Raw genomic sequence first — 18376 nt, forward strand, 5'->3', positions numbered from 1 at the left:
AGAGATGGGCCCTGGCTGAGGACCCCTGGTCTAGAGAGAAGGAGGCTTCGTGCTCAGAGACTCGGGCTCCTGGGAAGCGTCTCCGGAGACCCCCGCCCCCCCCTCCCCCCCCCCCCGTTTGTTCTAAGTCTCTGCTCAGCGAGTGGTGTGCTGACCACAGCAGTGTCCAGGGCATCGTGCCCAGCAGGGCATGGAGGATGCCCGCGGGCTGACATCTGGGTCTCATAGACGCTTCCCTCTGCACTGCCCCTATACACTAGTCTTGAAAATGCACCAATAAGAACACACCCCTCTCCCCCAAACCGCACTCAGAAGGCAGCGTTGTTTGATCCGAACGATCAATCGATCGTGGCTTGGAAAATTCTCAATGGGCAGCCCCAGAGGCTCCATAGGAAGGTCTTGGAGATGTCGTGTGCGTCCCAGTCCGGTCCAGGCCCTGCCGACAAAACAGAAAGTCACCTCCAAGCAGAGAGGAGGTCTGGACGGAGGCGCCCTCTGGGAGCGGCTGAGTGAGGGGTTTGGGGGGAGGGGGGTTGTATGTTTTCTTAATATTAAAGCTTGATCGTTTTATTAAATCTTTTTATTGATTTCAGAGAGGAAGGGAGAGAGAAACATCAATGATGAGAGAGAATCATGGACCGGCTGCCCCCTGCACACCCCACCACTGGGGATGGAGCCCACCACCCGGGCCTGTGCCCTGACCGGGAATCGAACCGTGACCTCCTGGTTCCTAGGTCGATGCTCAGCCCCTGCGCCCTGCCGGCCGGGTTGTTGCCAGCCCTTTCGGTGCATATCTACGAGCAGCATTGCTGGGTCAGATGGTGATTCGCGGTGTAACTTTTTGAAGCGCCGGCAAACCAGCATTTTCTTCCCGCGCTGATAAATGTTGGCTTCCTTCCTCCTCCTGCGTTCACCTTCCAGCACTCACCCCGGAGGTCTCCATCGCCTACCGCGTCCTGGAGGTCTTCCCCCTAGGCCGCCGCGTGGTCGTCACCTGCCACTCGCAGATGCCCCCGCCCGTCACCTACTCCCTCTGGGGGAGCCGGGACATTGAAGTTTCCAAGAAGGTGGTGAGCACCCGCCACCCCGTCTCCTTCCACATCAACGTCACGCTCAAGTCCAGGCCAGACCTGCTCACCTACACCTGCCAGGCCAGCACCTCCTGGGGCCTGCGCCAGGCCAGCACCACGCTGCAGATGTACTGGGAGCTGTGGGCCAGTGAGTGCAGGGGGAGTGGGGGCGGGCGGGCGGTGCGGGGAGCAGGGGCTGGGAGTGGAAGCCTGGGGGGCTGGGGGCTGGGGGCTGGGCAAGGGTTGTCCACCTTCCAGGGCCTCTCCCAGTCCCTTGGGGCCTGGTCACAGGCGTCACAGGCGGGGTATAGATCCTGGCTGGGCCCCCAAGGGGCTGAAGGGAGAGTGAAACAGCACCAGGTTTAGATCCTGGCTGGGCCCCCAGGGGGCTGAAGGGAGAGTGAAACAGCCCCGACCTCCGACCTCAAGCTGCTAAAGGGCGCATGTGGGGTTTTATCAGGTTTCATCTTCTCAGCAGCCGCAGGCACGGGAGGAAGCTCAAGCTCTTGGAGATTAAGACGGTTGTCCCAGGCCCTGGTCTGCAAGTGGCAATGTGTGGTTCTCAACCCCACTGCACGGAGCTCCAAGTCCTGCATCCTTCCCGTGCTACCCTGAGCTTCCCCCAGGGGTCCTTCCTGGTGGGGGGCATGGGGTGGCAGCCGGAAGTGTTGCGGACCGGGGCTGGGACAGTGACCCTGTGGCCCGAACCTGGAGGCGGCCTGGGGAGGAGAGCCCTGTGACTGGAGCACTTTAGGTGGAGGGTTCAAACCCCCACACTTCCAGGCTGTGGGTTCTTGGGCAAGTCACTCAACCTCTCTGAGCCTCGGCTGCTTCATCTACAAAACAAAGATGGCAGCACCTACTCCAGGGGTACCGAGGGGGCAGTGGGGGCTCTCAGTCAGTGGTCAGGATCGGACCAGGCATGGGGCTGTTCAGAGCATCAGGCGGAAGGCCTGGGGATTCTAGAATCTAGACTCTTCTAAGTAGCAGTTCTTGTCCTGAAGGAGCTTGTATTTCAGCAGAAGAGTCAAGACTGGAAGATTAGAAGCAGGGTTGCCAGATAGATTTTGCATAGGACATGCTCATACTAACAAATGATTTGTTGTTGCCCTGGCCAGTATGGCTCAGTGGGTTGGACATTGTCCCGTGCACAGAGAGGTCACCAGTTCGATTCCCGGTCAGGGCACCTGCCCAGATTGTGGGCTCAATCCCCAGTAGGGAGTGTGCAGGAGGCAGCTGATCGATGTGTCTCTCAGACATCAATGTTTTTCTCTCTGTCTCTACCGCTTACACTCTCTCTAAAAATCAATGGAAAAAGGATCCTCAGATGAAGATTTAAAAAAAAAAATTATTCATCGTTTCCATGAAATTCAAATTTAACTGGGCGTCCTGCATTTCTGTTTGCTAAGCCTGGCAACCCAGAATATACTACATGAACTAACACCGAATGAGAAATTGTGAGGTACACACTGCAAGTAGGGTAGAAGCCCAGACATGAGGCGGAGGGAGTAATCCAGACGGCTGCCTGGAGGAGGCGCAATCACAGTCAGGCCTCCAGCTGATTATTTTGCGAACAGGGGAACTTGCTGGGGAGAGGGTGTTGGAGTCTCCCAGTCATGCCTGTGCTTCCTGTCCGCCCCCCACCCGCCCCCCAGAGCCTGTGTCCCAGCTGCAAACTGGCCTCACCCTGCTGGACAGAGGGGCAGGGCCAAGGTTGGAGATGTCCTGCCAGGCGGCCTCGGGCAGCCCACCCATCACCTACAGCCTGGTCGGGAAGGACGGGCACGTCCACATGCGGCAGACGCCGCCGTACGGGCAGCCCGCCAACTTCTCCGTCCCGCTGACCCAGACACCGGCCTGGCTGCAGTGCCAGGCCCAAAATGGCGTCGGGGTCCAGAGCAGCCCCCTCACGCTGGTGCCCCCAGGTGAGAGGGCCCCTGGTTTCCAGAGGGCAGCTGGCACTGCTGGGTAGGTGGGTGGGAGGTGCCACGGGCAGGGCAGGGCATCCGGAAGCAGCCATGCCAACCCTGGCCCTACCTGCCTCCCTCCCAGGCCAGCTGCCTAAGGCCGCCACCTTCGTGCTGGCTGCCAGCCTCACCTCCATCGCAGCCATCACCTCCGGGATGCTGGGCTGGACCGCGCGGAGCAGGTAGGAGGCAGGTGCTGGATGCGGGAGGAGTGAGAAGAGCTGGTGGGCTGTGTGGCCCAGCAGAGGACCCGCTGGAGAGCAGAGGGTGCTGGGCTTTAGGGCAGGGCCGCCACCAGGGCAAGGAAAGGACCGTATCCGTATCGCAGTGGGTGCTTGCAGGAGTTGACGAGAACCTACTGGGCGCCACGTGCCTGCTGAGGGCTTGCTGCTTCGTGGCTTTATGGGACCATGACCACTGGTCCCGCTGCCCGCCCTGCAATGCAGTCAGCTCGCCTCTGGGTGGCACACTGCCCTGTGGTCCTACAGGTCTGAGGAGGGATGTTGGGATGGGGGACATGCCTCCTGGGACCAGGGGCTTCTGACCTCCATGGGAACCTCGGAGTCAGGGATGGGGCCTCCTGGGGTCCCCTCTCCCAGGTCATCCTTTCAATGACTTGTAAAGTGACCAGGGCAGTGGTTCCCAGCGGTGTGGGGCACATGCCCCACAGGGGGGCAATTTGATTTTTAAGGGGGGCAATTTGAGAATGAGTTATTAACAGTGAATTTTTTGCATTTCTTTTGGTTTGAGGGGCCTCATAGACAGTATAGAAATACATATTGTGACGTATTTAGGCATTTCAGGTCTCTATTATGTTTTGAAATTTTATTTGCTATTTTTCCCTGTCACTTCATATTATTATTATTAACAATTTCTCAGTGACTTCCTCCTCAGGACTTCAACTGTCCTTCCGTTCTTTTGTTTTCCTCTTTCGTGGATGCCATGTTCTTGGGAAGCTTGTTTAGACCAAGTGAATGGCCTTTCGGGCTTCCTCCCCGTGACAAGGAGTCACTGTTTGAAGAATTCTATGTCACAGGGAGCGGCAGGGGGGCATCAGGATGTTAGAGATGCTTAGGGGGGCATGGGCAAGAAAAGGTGGGGAACCCCTGGACCTAAGCCTCTGTGTTGTGCGACCACAGGCCCCATCAGCTCCCGCCTCCCCTGCTTCCTGACACTGGTCTCCTGGCCCCGCCTCGCCCCCCCTGTTGCCCCAGGGGTCTATCCTCGGCCCCTTGTCTCCTCTCGGGGTCCCTTCCTCCTCCCCAGAGGCCAGACCCATGTCACCTCTCTGAGCCTGTTTTCCTTCTACAAAATGGGGTGTAGAGACCAGACCCCCACTCGCCATGTGACCTGGGCCAGCACTCCCCCCAGGGTGATTCGGTGCCCCTTCACTTAGTGGGGTGACAAAGCCTCCCGCCCCCGCACCCCCCCCCAGGCACTGATGCCCCTGGCGCCATAAAACTCCCAGAGGCCTGGGAGGGGGGCTGGGAGGGGGGCTCCCTCACCTGGAGTCTCACCTCCTTTGTGTCCAGGTTGTGACCAGCAGGTGCAGGCTCAGCAGAGCCCCCACGAGCCCATCCCGGCCGGACAGGAGGAGCCCCTGGGAATGAAGAACAGCTGCCAGCCCCGGCCCTGCTGCTCTGCAGCGAGGATGTCAAGATGGGGGTGGGGGGGTGGCGGGAAGAAGAGGTCCCGGGAGGCTGCCTGTCACCATCCATGCAGGTCCAGGAAGGAGGTGGGGGGACTGAAAAGGCCCAGCTGCACCCCCACCCAGGGCCTCTTCCCCCCACCGGCTCCCCTCTTCCCCGAGGGCACCCCATCTTCTGGTGGCCAGTCCTCTGGCCCACCTGGCCAGCACCCCCTCATTGACCTGACCGGCAAAGGCGGGCTGTCTGGGTCCCCGTCCTCAGCCTGCACCCCTCCCCTCACCGCCTTCCCTGTTCATTGCTCTGAACCAGCTCAGGAAAGAACTGGATTAAACTCTGCCCCCCCTGTCGCTCTGGAACCCCGTTTCTGTCCGCACCCCATCCTGGAGCCTGGCCGTCTGAAGTCCCGCCGCTTTCACCATGGGGAGGGGGTTCGGGGGCGCAGCAGGGGAAGAACTGGGGTGTCTCCACCCCACCCCAGTCTCCCTCCGGAGAGGAGGGGGAAGGACCGGCCAGGCAGGGCGGGTCCAGGCGGTGGCCTGGGGTTCGGGGGGAGGTGGAAGCGGGGGTGGGTGTGCACGGCGACCTGGGCCCCGCAGGTGCAGCCCAGAGGCGTCCGGTCGGGCTTCCTGGAGGAGGCGGTGGGAGAGAAGGCGCCAAGGAAGGCGGGGCCCCCCGCGAGTCCCTCTGCTCCTGGGGACCCCCTGCCCCCCTCGGGTCGCGCCGCGGGCCAGCGTAGCGGGGACGAGACCCCGCCGGGCCGAGCGCGGGGGCTAGACGGTGTCGCCGCGGCCCACGGCCCGGCAGCCGGGCGTCCCGCCGCCGCCTGCACTTTGCGCCCGGTCCCTGAGCCGCGCTGGCCACGCCCCGGGGCGGGGCGAACGGCGGGGCGGGGCGGGGCGAACGACGGGGCGGGGCGAACGCGGGGCGGGGCGGGGCCCCGCTGGCTCCTCGGCGTCCGCGGGCGACGGCGACGGCGACAGCAGCGGCGACATGGAGAGCGGGGCCTACGGCGCGGCCAAGGCGGGCGGCTCCTTCGACCTGCGGCGCTTCCTGGCGCAGCCGCAGGTGGTGGCGCGCGCCGTGAGCCTGGTGAGTCGGGGCCGGGGACCGGGGACCGGGGCCCCCTCCGCCCGGCCCGGCGCCCGCGAGCCCCGGCGCGACAGGTGGCAGCGGCCCGGAGCCGCGGGGTGGGAGGCGGCGCGCGGAGGGCGGCGCGCGGGGACCGGGACCCGCCACCACCCCCCACCCCCCCGATCCCCGGGCTCGGCCGCCCCAACCGCAGCCCGGGGCCCGGGCGCCCTCCCCGGAGGCCTGGGGAGCAGGCGGTGCCCCGCTGGCGGCGGGAGGAGCCTGGGCAGCTCCAGGACAGGTGGCCGGCGGGCCGCGCGGCTCCCGCCTGGGATTCACCTGGAAGGGGCTTTCCCGAGTCACGTGGGGCGGGGGGGGGGCGCCCGGTGCCCCGAAACAGGATCTCCTTTCCACGCCGGAGAGCCTGCGGGTCTGTGTCCCCACCCGCGGTCGGGTGACTTCAGGTGCCTCCTCCCCCCCCCCCCCCGAGACGGGCGAGCCCCCAGCACCAGGAAGGTGGGGGTGGAAGGTGGGGGTGGGTCCCTGTTCCCGGGCACCCGGCACCCGAAGCCAGGTGGGCGGGCAGCAGGCCGGGCCCTCCCTGCTCACATCTGCCTGGCACTGGAACCTTCTGGGGTGCCCTGGTGGCGCCCGGGCCCCCTCCCTGCCTGGCGGTAGGGTCTGAGCCCAGGAGCAGGTGCCCGCGGGTCCGGAGGGCAGTGCCAGGAGTCGGGCCTGGCAGCCCGCTCCCAGCATCCCGGAGTTCCGGCTTCATCTCCAGCCTGGGCGGGGCTTGTGACACCAGCCGGAGAGGCCGGTGCAGGCAGGCAGGCCGGCGGGGCGGGAGGCCAGGCCCGGCCCAGAGGGAGCCAGGTGTCCACACAGCCCTGCGTCTGCCGAGATGGGCGGTGGGTGGCCTTGAAGTTTGGGGAGGAGACCAGGTGACAGGAGGCTGTTCCCACTGGAACCCCTTGGGGAGCTCACCCAGGACCCAGGACCTCCGGGCTCTGAGTGCAGACCAGCCTGGAGCACCCTGTGATCAGCACCCACTCTTGGGGGGGCGGGGGCGGACTGGGGTTTTCTTGGAGGGGCGTGGCCAGGACGCCAGAGGCAGGAAGTTCTTGTAGAGAGAAAGCTGGACACACCGGGGAGTTCGGCCTGCGGAGGGGAGTGGGAGGGGCCGGGGTGGCCTGGCTTTGCTGAGAGGTGGGGAGTCTTCCTTCAGGGCATCAGACAGCGGGTGGGCGCTGGGGGGGTGACAGGCAGGTGATCAGGGGGTGAGACTCCAGGCCTGAGCTTCTGTGGTTGTGTGGCCTGTCGTGTTTAACACTCATTGAATGTGGAAGTGGCCAGATGGCCCCTAATCCCCATCCCACAGGCAGCGGGGCAGGGTGGTCCCCTCCCAGGAGTTCCCCGTCCTTTCTGCGCCCACGGTCCAGGAATCCCCCGCCAGGAGCCACCCGCCATGCCCTCAGGTGGCAGCAGTGTTGTCCTCTGGTCTGGAGAGGCGGGGAGAAGGGAGAAGTGAGAATGAAGGCCGCGCCTCAGGAGGCAACTGGCTCACCAGCTCACCCCCATGTTCAGAGGGGCTTGGATGCTGACCCCCTTAAGGAGCGAGGCCAGGGCCCCCCACCCCACGTGGCCCTGGGGGCTGGCCCGCCGCTCAGCCCCTCCGCCCTGCCCCCAGGTCTTCGCCCTGATAGTGTTCTCCTGCATCTTCGGCGAGGGCTACAGCAACACGCACGAGTCGCACCAGAGGTACTGCGTCTTCAACCGCAACGAAGATGCCTGCCGCTACGGCAGCGCCATCGGCGTGCTGGCCTTCCTGGCCTGCGCCTTCTTCTTCGTGGTCGACGTCTACTTCCCCCAGATCAGCAACGCCGTGGACCGCAAGTACCTGGTCATCGGCGACCTGCTCTTCTCAGGTATCTCCCGGGAGGTGGATGGAAGCGGCCGTGTTCCCAGGCGCTCTAGGGGTCTCTGATTGCGGGGGGGGGGGGGGGGGGGGGCGGCTCGGAGCTGCAGGAGGAGCATGGAGAGGCGCGAGGTCCCCCTGGAGCAGACAGGCTCGTGCACAGATCTCTAACTGTCGGAAGCCCGCTGGTGCTGTGATGAGTATGGGGCCTTGGAGCCAGGCCTCCTGAGATGGCACCCAGTGCTCACCCGGTGTCTGCCTCAGCGCCCTTTCCACTCCCGGAGGCTTCTGGGAGCTGCCTGCCCGGTCTGTGGAGCTGACCTTGCCTCCCGCCCCTCCCCAGCTCTCTGGACCTTCCTGTGGTTCGTGGGTTTCTGCTTCCTTACCAACCAGTGGGCAGCCACCAACCCGAAGGATGTGCTGCTGGGAGCGGACTCAGCCCGAGCGGCCATCACCTTCAGCTTCTTTTCCATCTTCTCCTGGGTAGGTGGGCCGGGCTCCTGGGGTCTTCGGGGAAGGACGGGGGAGGGCTTGGGGAGGGCGTGGAGGAGCCAACCTCAGCCTCCCTGCAGGGCCTGCTGGCCGCCCTGGCCTACCAGCGCTACAAGGCCGGGGTGGACGACTTTATGCAGAACTACGCGGACCCCACCCCTGACCCCAGCACAGCCTACGCCTCCTACCCGGGCCCGCCGGTGGACAGCTACCAGCAGCCTCCTTTCACTCAGAACGCCGAGGCCACGGAGGGTTACCAGCCTCCCGTTGTGTACTGAGCCGCCGCAGGGGATGGTAACGGGGCAGGGAGGGTGCCTGGAGGGCCACCCTGGGTCCTGGACTCCTCTCGCCCGCAAGGCATGCCTCCAGGGGCTGCTGGCCCCCCTGGTCCCACTGGGCCTGTGGGAGCCCAGGCAAAGCTGGACAGCCCCTGCCTCCCGTGCCAGGGTGCCCAGGCCCCAGGCAGCACCCACCTCCTCAGGGCATTTTTAAAGAAGAGTTTTTAGCTAGACACTCGTCACTGCTTCTAATGGTCCCCAGCCCCGCCCGGCAGCTAGAAGTGCCGCCATGCTGTTCTGATAAGTGCCTTCATTTTCCCCAAGCCCACAGGGAGCCGGGCCCCAGGGAGTTGGGGTTCTCTGCCAAAGATGAGGCCGGGGAGCTCCCACTTGCTGGTGCTGGTGTGGGGCTGGCTCTCCCTTCCTCCTCACTCAGGTCTGCCCGCCTCTGCCTCAGTGCCCACCTCAGTGCCCTCTCCGCTCCCAGAGGCTTCTGGGAACTGTCCCTCGCTGGTGCCCTCCCCGGCCTGCCCTGAGGCGGCAGCCCTCTGGCTGCTACGGGGTCTGCTTGCTTGGCTGGGGTCACTCCCCTGTGCCAGTGCCTCTGGGCCTTCCTCCTGCCAGCCACGGGGCAGGGCTGGTGCCCACCCAGGGGCCACTGGGCAGCACTTCCTGCCCCTGCTCCTACCACCCCCCCTGCCCCTCCCCACAGCAGGGAGGGGCTTTGCCTGACAACACCCAGCTTTATGTAAATATTCTGCCTTAGGTAGGAGGTGTGGGTGTCCCCACAGCCCCAGGCTGTGCTGAAGGTATTAGAAAGCTTTTGGGGAAGACATCCCCCCTCCCCCACCAGATTGATAGGCTGGTTCTGAGATGGAATAAATGTTTTTCTCATTCATAATCTCCACTGTCATTGGCTGGCCTCAGTAGGGGGAGAAGTTCCACTGCGGGGGGGGGGGGGGGGGGGGAGGGGGGGGTTGGAACCTGCATTTTGAACAAGGTTGTGGCCAGCGGCCCCTCCAGCGCGCCCAGCGCCTGCCCTCTCCCCATCTGGGGTCACATTCCTCACACAGCCTTCCATCAGCACCTTAAAATAGCGGCTGCGCTCAGCTGGCAAACAGGACCCGGCCAGGCTGCCTGCGCCCTTGCTAGCTGTGGTGGAGGCACAGGAGCTGGCCCTCCCAGTGCCCCTTCCCCTGTGTGTGTGTGTGTGTGTGTGTGTGTGTGTTGGGGGGGGCGCCCTGGTTGGGTCCGGGGTCCTCCACTCCAGCAGACAGCACTCAGCCCCTCCAGGCCCTTCCCAGGCAGGAGGTGGCAGAGGCAGGCTTGGCACCCAGCACCCCGCCCCTGGGAGGCCAGGGCCTGCAGCAGCTCCCCTTGAGCAATGACAGAGGCAGCTGTCAGAGTGGGCCCCAGTCATTTCAAAACCCGAGTAACAACATATAGGGTTCTGAGTTACAGCCTCGCTGTGTGCAACTCCTCAGTGTAACCGGGACCCCAGCCTATGTGCCTGGGCAGCCCTGCAGCCAGGCCCGCCCCGCCCCACCCCACCCACGGGCGCGCGCCAGGCGCAGCTGAGCTCGTTTTCTTGGCTCCTGAATTGCCAAGTGTCTGTTTCACAAACAAAACCTGACCCCACAGCCCCAGCTGGCAGCACTGAGCAGCCGCCTCCTCTTAACTCGGGCCCGGGCGCCTCTGTTCACCATTCTGTCCCGAACCCCATTCTGTCCCGAACCCCATTCTGTCCCGAACCCCATCTGGAGAGGAGAACAGGGAACGTTCCTCGTAGGACCTGCTCCACCACCATGTCTGTCAGGAAAGGCTGCGGCTGAGAGCAGCAGAACTAGAGAAAGATCTGGAAAGAAATCCCCAACAGATCACATCAGTGTCTGCTGTGCACCCGGGGAATTCCAGGTGGTTCGAGAGAAATGCGCTCGCAGCAACCAGCACATTTTAATGTTAGTCATTAACTTCACACACGGCAACAGCAGACCCAGGGGCCTGCCTCTGGCCCCCCCACCCCCCACCGAAAAGACAGCAAAGCCCTGGGCCCGAGCCCCAGCCGGGCGAGCGCCACCCACGTGACGGTTGCTGTACTTCTGAGAAAGTGATCCCAGAATAGGGAGGGCTCGGGCCCGGGGAGAAGCGAGAAGGCACAGCCGGGCGTCCCCGGTCCCGGCACAGGGATGGCGCCTTCGTGGGGAGCGAGACTCGGCGCTGCTGCCCCGGGACTTGCCGGTGAGAACAGAAACTCAACAGCGAAAGCCACAGAGAGGGAAGAAGCCAGCGCCGCCGATGTCACCACAGCCTGTGGCCTGCTCCGCACCCAAAGGAGAAGGAGCCGCGGCTGCCAAGCCAGAGCCAGAGCCGCAGGGCCGGGCCGGCTCCAGCCGCCGGGAGGGAACTGAGAAAGGCCGGTGGGCAGGCAAAGGGGGAAACGGGCTGCGGACCACCGCGGGCAAGGGCCTGCAGGCAGCTTCCCCAGCCCGTGAGCCTCCCGCCCGCTTCCCCCTCCGACAGGCGGCTCACGCGGGGCAGGTGTCCGCGAGGGGGCGCCACCCCGGGCTCAGTTGGCGGGGCTGCACTGCAGGGTCTGATGAGGGGCCAGGGGCTTCCTGGCGCCCACAGCCTCCCCCGGCTTCCCCGGCGCCGGGCAGTTCTCCTTGTCCTCCCCGTCCAGCGCGGCGGGCGGACCCGGCGCCTTCCGGAAGTAGCAGAGGCGGCACACGGCGTGGTATTTGTCGGCTCCTCCAATCACCTCGACCTGGGGACACCAAGGGGCCTGGCCTGAGCGGGCACAGCACCCCGGGCCCCCACCCCTGGGCGCAGCGGGCAGCTACCTCCTTCTCCAGGCCCAGCCTCTTGGTGTAGGCGGCCTCACGGAAGCACTCCATGCACACGGCGTTCAGCTTCACCACGCTCTCGGCCAGCGGCACCAGGTGCAGGACGGTCCCGAAGGCCTGGCCGGGGCGGCAGGGGTGCTCACCTGGCCGGGCTTGGCTTTCAGATCCTCTGACTCACAAGCCCTGGAGCCAGGAAGCTGCCTGAACCTCCCCCCCACCCCCCCATGCCAGCCCCTGCCGCGAGGGCACCCAGTCTGGGGCGGACTCACGCCCGGGCACACCAGGGAGCTGGGCTGGCTCATCTGAGGGCCTGGGCTCGGGCGAGGCCGGGCATCCAGGGAGCGCCCGCTGAGACGGGGAGGCTCGCGGGGCTGCCGTTCTCCGTGCACACCTGTGCCTGCCAGGCCTCGTCCTCCCTCCGGGTCCCACCCCAGGACCCAGACCTGGGCCCTACCTTCCTCTGGAAGGTCCCGTCCAGCGCAGCCACGATGACCGTCTTCCCGGCGTTGGCCATGGTCTCGCTGAACTCCACGATGTCCGGGAACTGGAAAGCGCGGGCGGAGGAGTGAGCGCCCAGTGATGCTACCTGAGCAGCAGCTGCCGGGAGCCACGGGGAAGGCCAGCATCGCCGTCCACACCGACACGTCAGGGCAGCCCTTCCTCACCCGAGGACGCTCAGAGGGACCTCGGCCCCCCACTCGCGACACTGGTGCCCACGAAGAGCAGGTGCTTCTGCCTGAAGCTCTGTCCCGCTCACACGCCGCCCCTGGGCCCCAGGAAAGACTTCCCCACTGGCCAAGGTAAGGACGGAGACCCAGGTGTCGGTTGCATTCCCCCGCCGGGAACCTCGCTGCCGACACTTATGGCCGTTAGTTTTGTTTGGATTTTAACTAATCGTCACTCGAGGAGCGAGCATATTTTGTCCATTGATTTTTTTTTAAGGATTTACATTTTAAAAAATATATATATTTTTTTTTATTTCAGAGAGGAAAGGAGAGGGAGAGATAGAAACATCAATAAGGGACTCATTGACCGGCTGCCTCCTGCACGCCCCCTTCTGGGGATCGAGTCTGCAACCGGGCCTGTGCCCTCGCCGGGGAATTAAACCGGTGACCTCTTGGTTCACAGGTGGACACTCAACACCGGCCAGGCTACAGGTTACATTTCAAATGGGATTTCAAAGTACTGAGTAAATTTGGGGCTTCGTTGTAAAGTAATTGCAGTACAGGGACAAGGTAGGAAAGGAGGATGGTGGCGGTTTGCCCACTGGGGTTCCCGGTACGGTTCCGCCCCCGCCCCCACCTGCAGCGAGCTGCCTCCTGAGCAAGGTCCAATGGGGGAGAACCCAAAGGGGAAACCAGGACGCCAGGAGGTAGGTGTGCACCCCGTCATCAGCTTGCCCAGAGCCGGCTGGCTCAGGTGGCAGCTGACGACCTCTGGCTCCGCGTCCTGGTCCTCATGCTGGCACCGAGGCACGAAGGCCACCAGGGGCAGGAATGAAGGATGTGACAGCCCTGGCCGGTGTGGCTCAGTGGATAGAGCGTCGGTCCTCAGACTGAAGGGTCCCCAGTTCGATGCCGGTCAAGGGCACGTACCTTGGTTGCAGGCAATGATTCTCTGTCATCATTGATGTGTCTCTCTCACATCGATGTTTCTCTCTCTCTCTCCCCCCCTCCCTCCTTCCTTCCACTCTCTCTAAAAACCAATGGGAAAATATCCTCAGGTGAAAATTAAACAAAAAAGAAATATTTACAGCACATGACCGAGCAGCACCAGGTATGTCACATCTGCTAGATGTAGGACAAACCGAGAGAAAAATGGGGCAGGCCTTAAACGGAGACTCGAATGAAAGAGAAACGCAGCCAGGACAGGATGCACGCACAGCACCGATTAGAAAGAAATGCAGGTTCTTACAGGCAGACGCACAGCAGATATAAAAGGGGAGCTGGCCCAGCCGGCGTGGCTCAGGGGTTGAGGTCGACCTATGAACCAAGAAGTCACGGTTCAATTCCTTGTCAGGGCACATGTGCGGGTTGCGGGCTCCATCCCCAGTGGGGGGCGTGCAGGAGGCAGCCAATCAATGCTCAGTGATTCTCTCTCTCCCTCTGAAATCAACAAAAACATATTTTAAAAAATAAATAAAAATTAAAGAGGAGCTGACCAGAAATCCCAGAAATGGAAAATAGTCTTCAAACCCAGCACATGGGGACGCAGTGCCCGGAGAACCTCACAGGCAGACGGCTCCCGGCCAGAAACCACGCCGCGAGCGCTCACAGTCAGACACACCAAACAAACCAGGAGGAATGGACACGGAAGCCCTGCGGCAGGCTGTGCGGAGGGCAGCCGCTGGCCGGCGGGAGAGGGCGCTGCAGGCAGGGCGGCCGCGACCCTCCCAGCGGCTACAGGCCTGCAGGCGCGTCTCCAAAGGAGCAAGGCGAAGGGGTCAGCCTACCACTCGCTGCCCAGCTGAACCCAGAGAACGAGATAAAGATGAGAAAGGGGGGCGGTCAGGGGGTCCCAGGAAGGCTGAGCCCGGACGAGCCAACTTACAAACTGCCCCTCGTCGATGCCGATGACAGCCACGCCCATGGCCTCCTGGGCCACGTCCCGCAGCAGGCCGGCCGGCAGGGCCTCCATGGTGTTCCTGGGGAGAGAGGCAGGTGAGCAGGCCAGGGGGACCCGGAGACCCAAACCAGAGGCAGGACCAGGGGCCGGCGCTGGCACCAGCTCTGCTGGCAGGGCAGGCTGCCATGTTTGCCTACAGCTTGGCGACGTCCGCACCCACGCAAAGGCCTCTGGGGAGAGGAAAGGCCCGTGTGCGGAAAACCGGTTATTCTACACACGCCATTTCACCGCACGCTCAGGACTAGAAATTAGCGATGCCAACCACGTAAAGCGCTTCTCTGCTTCTCCCCGGGGGGCACATGATGACTCTCAGGCAGTGTCTGGGCCGCACGGTGCCATTAGGGGCAAACAAAATGTTTTCATTTCATTTAAAAATCAAAAGAAAAATATAACTCAGCCCGGCCAGTGTGACTCAGTGGTTGAGCTCCAACCTATGAACCAGGAGGTCACAGCTTGGCTCCCAGTCAGGGCACACGCCTGGGTTGGGGGCTCCATCCCCAGTTGGGGGGCGTGCAGGAGGCAGCTGATCTATGATTCTCTCTCATCATTGATGTTTCTCTCTCCCTCTCCCTTCCTCTCTGAAATCAATAAAAATATTAAATACATTTATGTATATCTCAGCCTTGCATTACATCTGTCTCCACATCAATGTAGTCATAAAATATAATGTACTTTTTTCTTTGGATGGAGAGACTCACGAAGGCCGAGTGCCCAGGAAGGCGGTGGCGTGCCCGGGCAGACCACTGGCACCAACTCTGGCTGAGTGCTGCGTGCCCGGGCAGAGCTCAGCAGCAGTGCGATGACCTAGGGCTCCTGCACCGGCCCCTCGCAGCGGAGGGACTCCTCCAGGGCCGCCTGCCGCCTGCCGCCTGGTCCCGGGGCAGTCCTACCAGCAGTGTGGGCGGCGGGTGGGCAAGTTCCACTGCGGTCAATGGCACTGGGACCCGCGCGCGCCCCCCGCCTGGGAGAGCCGTGCTGTGCTGTGTCCTCCGCCTTTTTAAAGAGTTTGTTTTTCCTACGAGGTTCTTTTCTTCTGTTGCCATATCCGCCTCCTGCGCCAGCCTTCGAGGGGCTGGCCATTCCAGAGGCTCAGCAGTTTGCACTTGTGTTTATAAAAAACAAAGCCCCTCACAATCCAGTGATTACCTTGCCGTCACCTTCTACTTCCTGCCTTTTCAATGCCCCCTCCCGTCCAAAATGGAGAAAAGCAGAGGAAGGCGGGCGGGGGCGCAAGCCGGTCCCAGCTTCCCAGCTTCCCAGCTTCAGGGAGGGCAGCATGGGAGCGTTGTCACGCCGCCAAGCACTCAGTCAGTCGCATCACAGTCGCCGCCCTGACAGCCCATGTCAGCCCGGACGGTGACACAGCCAGGGCTGGGATTTCACCCCATCTGACCGGCTCCAATCCCCGCTGCGTCGCCTCCTCTGCTTTTACGGTCCTTCCCGGGGACGCCCCGTCCTGTGCAGCGGGATGAGGACGCACACTGGGAGGTAAGTGGGCCTGCACCCGTCGGCATGGCTGGGAGTGGCCCTCAAATCCCGGACACTTACCTCCAAGTCCCCACACTCTCGCCCCACCCTGCCCCGCCGGCCTTCAGGACCCCGCGCTCACACCGCCCCGTTTTGCTGCTGGGGCTCCGGTGGGCAAGTCCCGAGGACAAACAGGTGTATCTCAGGCTCAAAACCAGACCCCGATTTGCTGCCCAGGAGGGGGCAGGAGGGGAACTGAAGGTAAGCCCAACCTCAGGTTGCAGCCTGAACTGTGCATGGAGCGCAGGCAGAGAAACATAAGCCGGGGATCGTAAAGGGGCAAGACCACAGGGAGTGGCCGAGGACAGCCCACTGAAGTTAAAATAAAGCCCGATGTGTGGCCCGGCCAGTGTGGCTCAGTGGTTGAGCACCAATCTATGAACCAGGAGGTCACAGTTTGATTCCTGTTCAGGGCACATGCCCGGGGTTTCGGGCTCCATCCCCAGGGTGGGCTGTGTAGGAGGCAGCCGGTCAATGATTCTCTCTCATTGATGTTGTTTCTATCTCTCTCTCCCTTCCTCTCTAAAAATCAATAAAAATATATGTATATGTATATGTATATAAAAGCCTAAGCGACCGTTACAGCTGGTCAACTAAACGGCCTATCGAACGGTCACTATGATGTAGCTCAATGCAGGCGCTGCCCCCTGGTGGTCAGTGCACTCCCACAGCCAACCTCCCCCAGTCCCTCCCCCGTGGCCAGCCCCAATCGGCCAGGACAGGGACTGGGCGAGAGACAAATTCATGCACGGGGCCTCTAACTTAAAAATAAATGAAAAACAACAACAAAAACCAAACGTAGGCCAAACAAAACCAGCTGGCAGCCTCTGCAGGGCTCTCAACCTTGGCAGGCGCTACGGGCGACAGTGGCGGGTCCTTGTGGCGTGGGGGCCGCCCTATGCCCTGAGCATTGCAGGATGCCCAGCAGCACCCCTGCCCTCTGCCCTCCAGATGCCAGAGGCACGCACCCCCCTCCAGTTGTGAAAACCAAACCCATTCCCAGGCGTTGCTGAATGGACTCGGGGGCAGAATCGCCCCCGGTGGAGAACCACGGGGCTAGAGCCCCGGAAAGGCCTCGTCCCAGGCTCCCGTGCCAGGCAACCTGGTAAGTTTGCCGACTGGAACACTCCATGCCAGGCGTCAGCCTTCTCCATCGCCCACCGAAGGCATGTTCTGTGCCGTGAAACTTCACGGGGCTTCTCAGGTGAGGTGTCAGGAGGGGCGGACTGACCGGTCGTGCGTGGAGAACTGGCTGCTGTACCGCGTGTCCTTGGCGTATTTGATCACCAAGCACTTGTACTGGGCGATCTGGAAGCGCTGGACTCGCCGCATCAGCTCAGTGCTGCAAAGGCAGGGGCAGTGAGGCCCGCGGGCAGGGGGGCAGTGAGGCCCGCGGGCAGGGGGGCAGTGAGGCCCGCGGGCAGGGGGGCAGTGAGGCCCGCGGGCAGGGGGGCAGTGAGGCCCGCGGGCAGGGGGGCAGTGAGGCCCGCGGGCAGGGGCAGTGAGGCCCGCGGGCAGGGGGGCAGTGAGGCCCGCGGGCAGGGGGGCAGTGAGGCCCGCAGGCAAGGGGGCAGTGAGGCCCGCAGGCAAGGGGGCAGTGAGGCCCGCAGGCAAGGGGGCAGTGAGGCCCGCGGGCAGGGGCAGTGAGGCCCGCGGGCAGGGGCAGTGAGGCCCGCAGGCAAGGGGGCAGTGAGGCCCGCGGGAAGGGGGCAGTGAGGCCCGCGGGCAGGGGCAGTGAGGCCCGCGGGCAGGGGGCAGTGAGGCCCGCGGGCAGGGGCAGTGAGGCCCGCGGGCAGGGGCAGTGAGGCCCGCGGGCAGGGGGCAGTGAGGCCCGCGGGCAGGGGGCAGTGGGGAGGACCCGCCAGCCAGGCCAGGCGCCCCCCCCCACCACCACCTCCCGGGGCTCACAGACACCCACTGTGTCTGTCAGGGCACACGCCCGGTTTTGGCTAGATCCCCAGTAGGGGGCGTGCAGGAGGCAGCTGATCGATGCTTCTACCTCTCCCTCTGCCTTCCTCTACCTAAAAACCAATAAAATCATTTTTAAAAAAAAGAGCCAGGGAGTTTTGAGGGGCTCAGGAGCCCCACCTCCTCCGGTCCTATCACAGCGGGTCCTGGGGGGCAGACGCCCGCTTGCAGCTCAGGCTCAGTGCGCTCGGCGTCCAAGGAAATCTCCCTGGAAGGAGGCCCAGAGGCGCAGCTGTTAAGACTTGGCGCCCCCTTCTGAGTGCGGGGCTCAGGGAGGAGGGGTGGCCTGGCGGGCAGGGGAGGAGGGCCTCCTCCAGGACTACATTTTAGGGAGTGGCATGGGGGGCTGGGGGAAGGCATGGGGCGGGCAGGCATCTGGGGGGGGTGGGGGAAGGCATGGGGCGGGCAGGCATGGGAGGGGCAGGCATCCCGGCGGGCACGCGGGGTCTGGCGGTGGTGGGGCCTGCCAGGGCGACCGGCCCGGGAGGGTGGAGGGGAGGAGGGCGTGTTCCGGGTGGGGGAGGAGGAAGGAGGGAGAGGAGGAGGAGGTCCTGACCACCCCCCACCCCGCGATGCCATTACCTTTTCCCTGAGAACATGGGTCCGAGAATCACCTAGGAGAGGAGAGGAGGAGAGGTGAGCTCGGGGCCGCCGCGCACGGGCGCTGGGGCACCGACCCCGACCCGCCCGCGCCCCCGCCCCCGCGCGCCCGCACCTGGATCTGCCCGCGGGCCTGGCTGGGGGCGCCGGGCAGCACGGTGGGCAGGTTGAAGCTCATGGCGCCGCGGGAGCTCGCGGGAGGGAAGCCCCGGCCGCCGCTGCAGAAACTCGCGCCGGGCCGCGCTCCCGCCTTTACCGCCGGCGCCCGGGCCAATCACCGCGGCCGGAGCTGGCGGGAGATTTATCCGCAGCCAGACTTCCCCAGGGCGGTCCGGCCGCGCCGCGGGGCTCGGGTCCCGGGGTGGGGGGTGGAG

General features: G+C 63.8%; 3 protein-coding genes across 4 annotated transcripts; 2 read left to right on the forward strand and 1 right to left on the reverse strand.

Annotated features, from left to right (window-relative positions):
• Nucleotides 1-820: 820 nt before the first annotated feature.
• Nucleotides 821-5033, forward strand: LOC308532700 (protein IL-40). The gene is made up of 4 exons (XM_081110239.1): nt 821-1218; nt 2726-2995; nt 3123-3219; nt 4570-5033. The coding sequence occupies exons 1-4, from the start codon at nt 1008-1010 to the stop codon at nt 4574-4576; spliced, it is 585 nt and encodes a 194-aa protein (XP_080966365.1). The 5' UTR covers nt 821-1007; the 3' UTR covers nt 4577-5033.
• A 552-nt stretch (nt 5034-5585) lies between these two features.
• On the forward strand, nt 5586-9342 carry SYNGR2 (synaptogyrin 2). Of its 2 annotated transcripts, XM_081110523.1 has the most exons (4): nt 5586-5775; nt 7442-7679; nt 8013-8152; nt 8242-9342. In XM_081110523.1, exons 1-4 carry the CDS (start codon nt 5677-5679, stop codon nt 8437-8439), a joined length of 675 nt encoding a protein of 224 aa, XP_080966649.1. In that variant the 5' UTR covers nt 5586-5676; the 3' UTR covers nt 8440-9342. The 2 variants fall into 2 exon arrangements, with proteins under 2 accessions (XP_080966649.1, XP_080966650.1); XM_081110524.1 differs by lacking the exon at nt 8013-8152 and having other exon boundaries at nt 5643-5775; nt 8242-9332.
• Nucleotides 9343-10370: 1028 nt separating this feature from the next.
• On the reverse strand, nt 10371-18236 carry TK1 (thymidine kinase 1). The gene is made up of 7 exons (XM_081110562.1): nt 18118-18236; nt 17985-18016; nt 16666-16776; nt 13833-13926; nt 11737-11826; nt 11280-11399; nt 10371-11203 (listed from the first exon to the last, which is right to left on the reverse strand). The coding sequence occupies exons 1-7, from the start codon at nt 18178-18180 to the stop codon at nt 11006-11008; spliced, it is 708 nt and encodes a 235-aa protein (XP_080966688.1). The 5' UTR covers nt 18181-18236; the 3' UTR covers nt 10371-11005.
• Between the last annotated feature and the right edge of the window lie 140 nt (nt 18237-18376).

Source organism: Myotis nattereri (assembly GCF_964212035.1).
Source record: "Myotis nattereri genome assembly, chromosome: 16".
In the NCBI taxonomy this organism is placed as follows: Eukaryota; Metazoa; Chordata; class Mammalia; order Chiroptera; family Vespertilionidae; genus Myotis; species Myotis nattereri.

What these genes read in the sequence shown, in the direction of transcription:
- LOC308532700 (XM_081110239.1), top strand. Translation starts at nt 1,008, where the DNA reads ATGCCCCCGCCCGTCACCTACTCCCTCTGGGGGAGCCGGGACATTGAA. An exon ending in GTACTGGGAGCTGTGGGCCA is followed by an intron (nt 1,219 to 2,725) that starts GTGAGTGCAGGG and finishes CCCGCCCCCCAG; the next exon opens with AGCCTGTGTCCCAGCTGCAA. An exon ending in CCTCACGCTGGTGCCCCCAG is followed by an intron (nt 2,996 to 3,122) that starts GTGAGAGGGCCC and finishes CCTCCCTCCCAG; the next exon opens with GCCAGCTGCCTAAGGCCGCC.
- SYNGR2 (XM_081110523.1), top strand. Translation starts at nt 5,677, where the DNA reads ATGGAGAGCGGGGCCTACGGCGCGGCCAAGGCGGGCGGCTCCTTCGAC. An exon ending in TGGCGCGCGCCGTGAGCCTG is followed by an intron (nt 5,776 to 7,441) that starts GTGAGTCGGGGC and finishes CCCTGCCCCCAG; the next exon opens with GTCTTCGCCCTGATAGTGTT. An exon ending in CGGCGACCTGCTCTTCTCAG is followed by an intron (nt 7,680 to 8,012) that starts GTATCTCCCGGG and finishes GCCCCTCCCCAG; the next exon opens with CTCTCTGGACCTTCCTGTGG.
- TK1 (XM_081110562.1), bottom strand. Translation starts at nt 18,180, where the DNA reads ATGAGCTTCAACCTGCCCACCGTGCTGCCCGGCGCCCCCAGCCAGGCC. An exon ending in CCCATGTTCTCAGGGAAAAG is followed by an intron (nt 16,777 to 17,984) that starts GTAATGGCATCG and finishes CTGCCTTTGCAG; the next exon opens with CACTGAGCTGATGCGGCGAG. An exon ending in CAGTTCTCCACGCACGACCG is followed by an intron (nt 13,927 to 16,665) that starts GTCAGTCCGCCC and finishes CTCTCTCCCCAG; the next exon opens with GAACACCATGGAGGCCCTGC.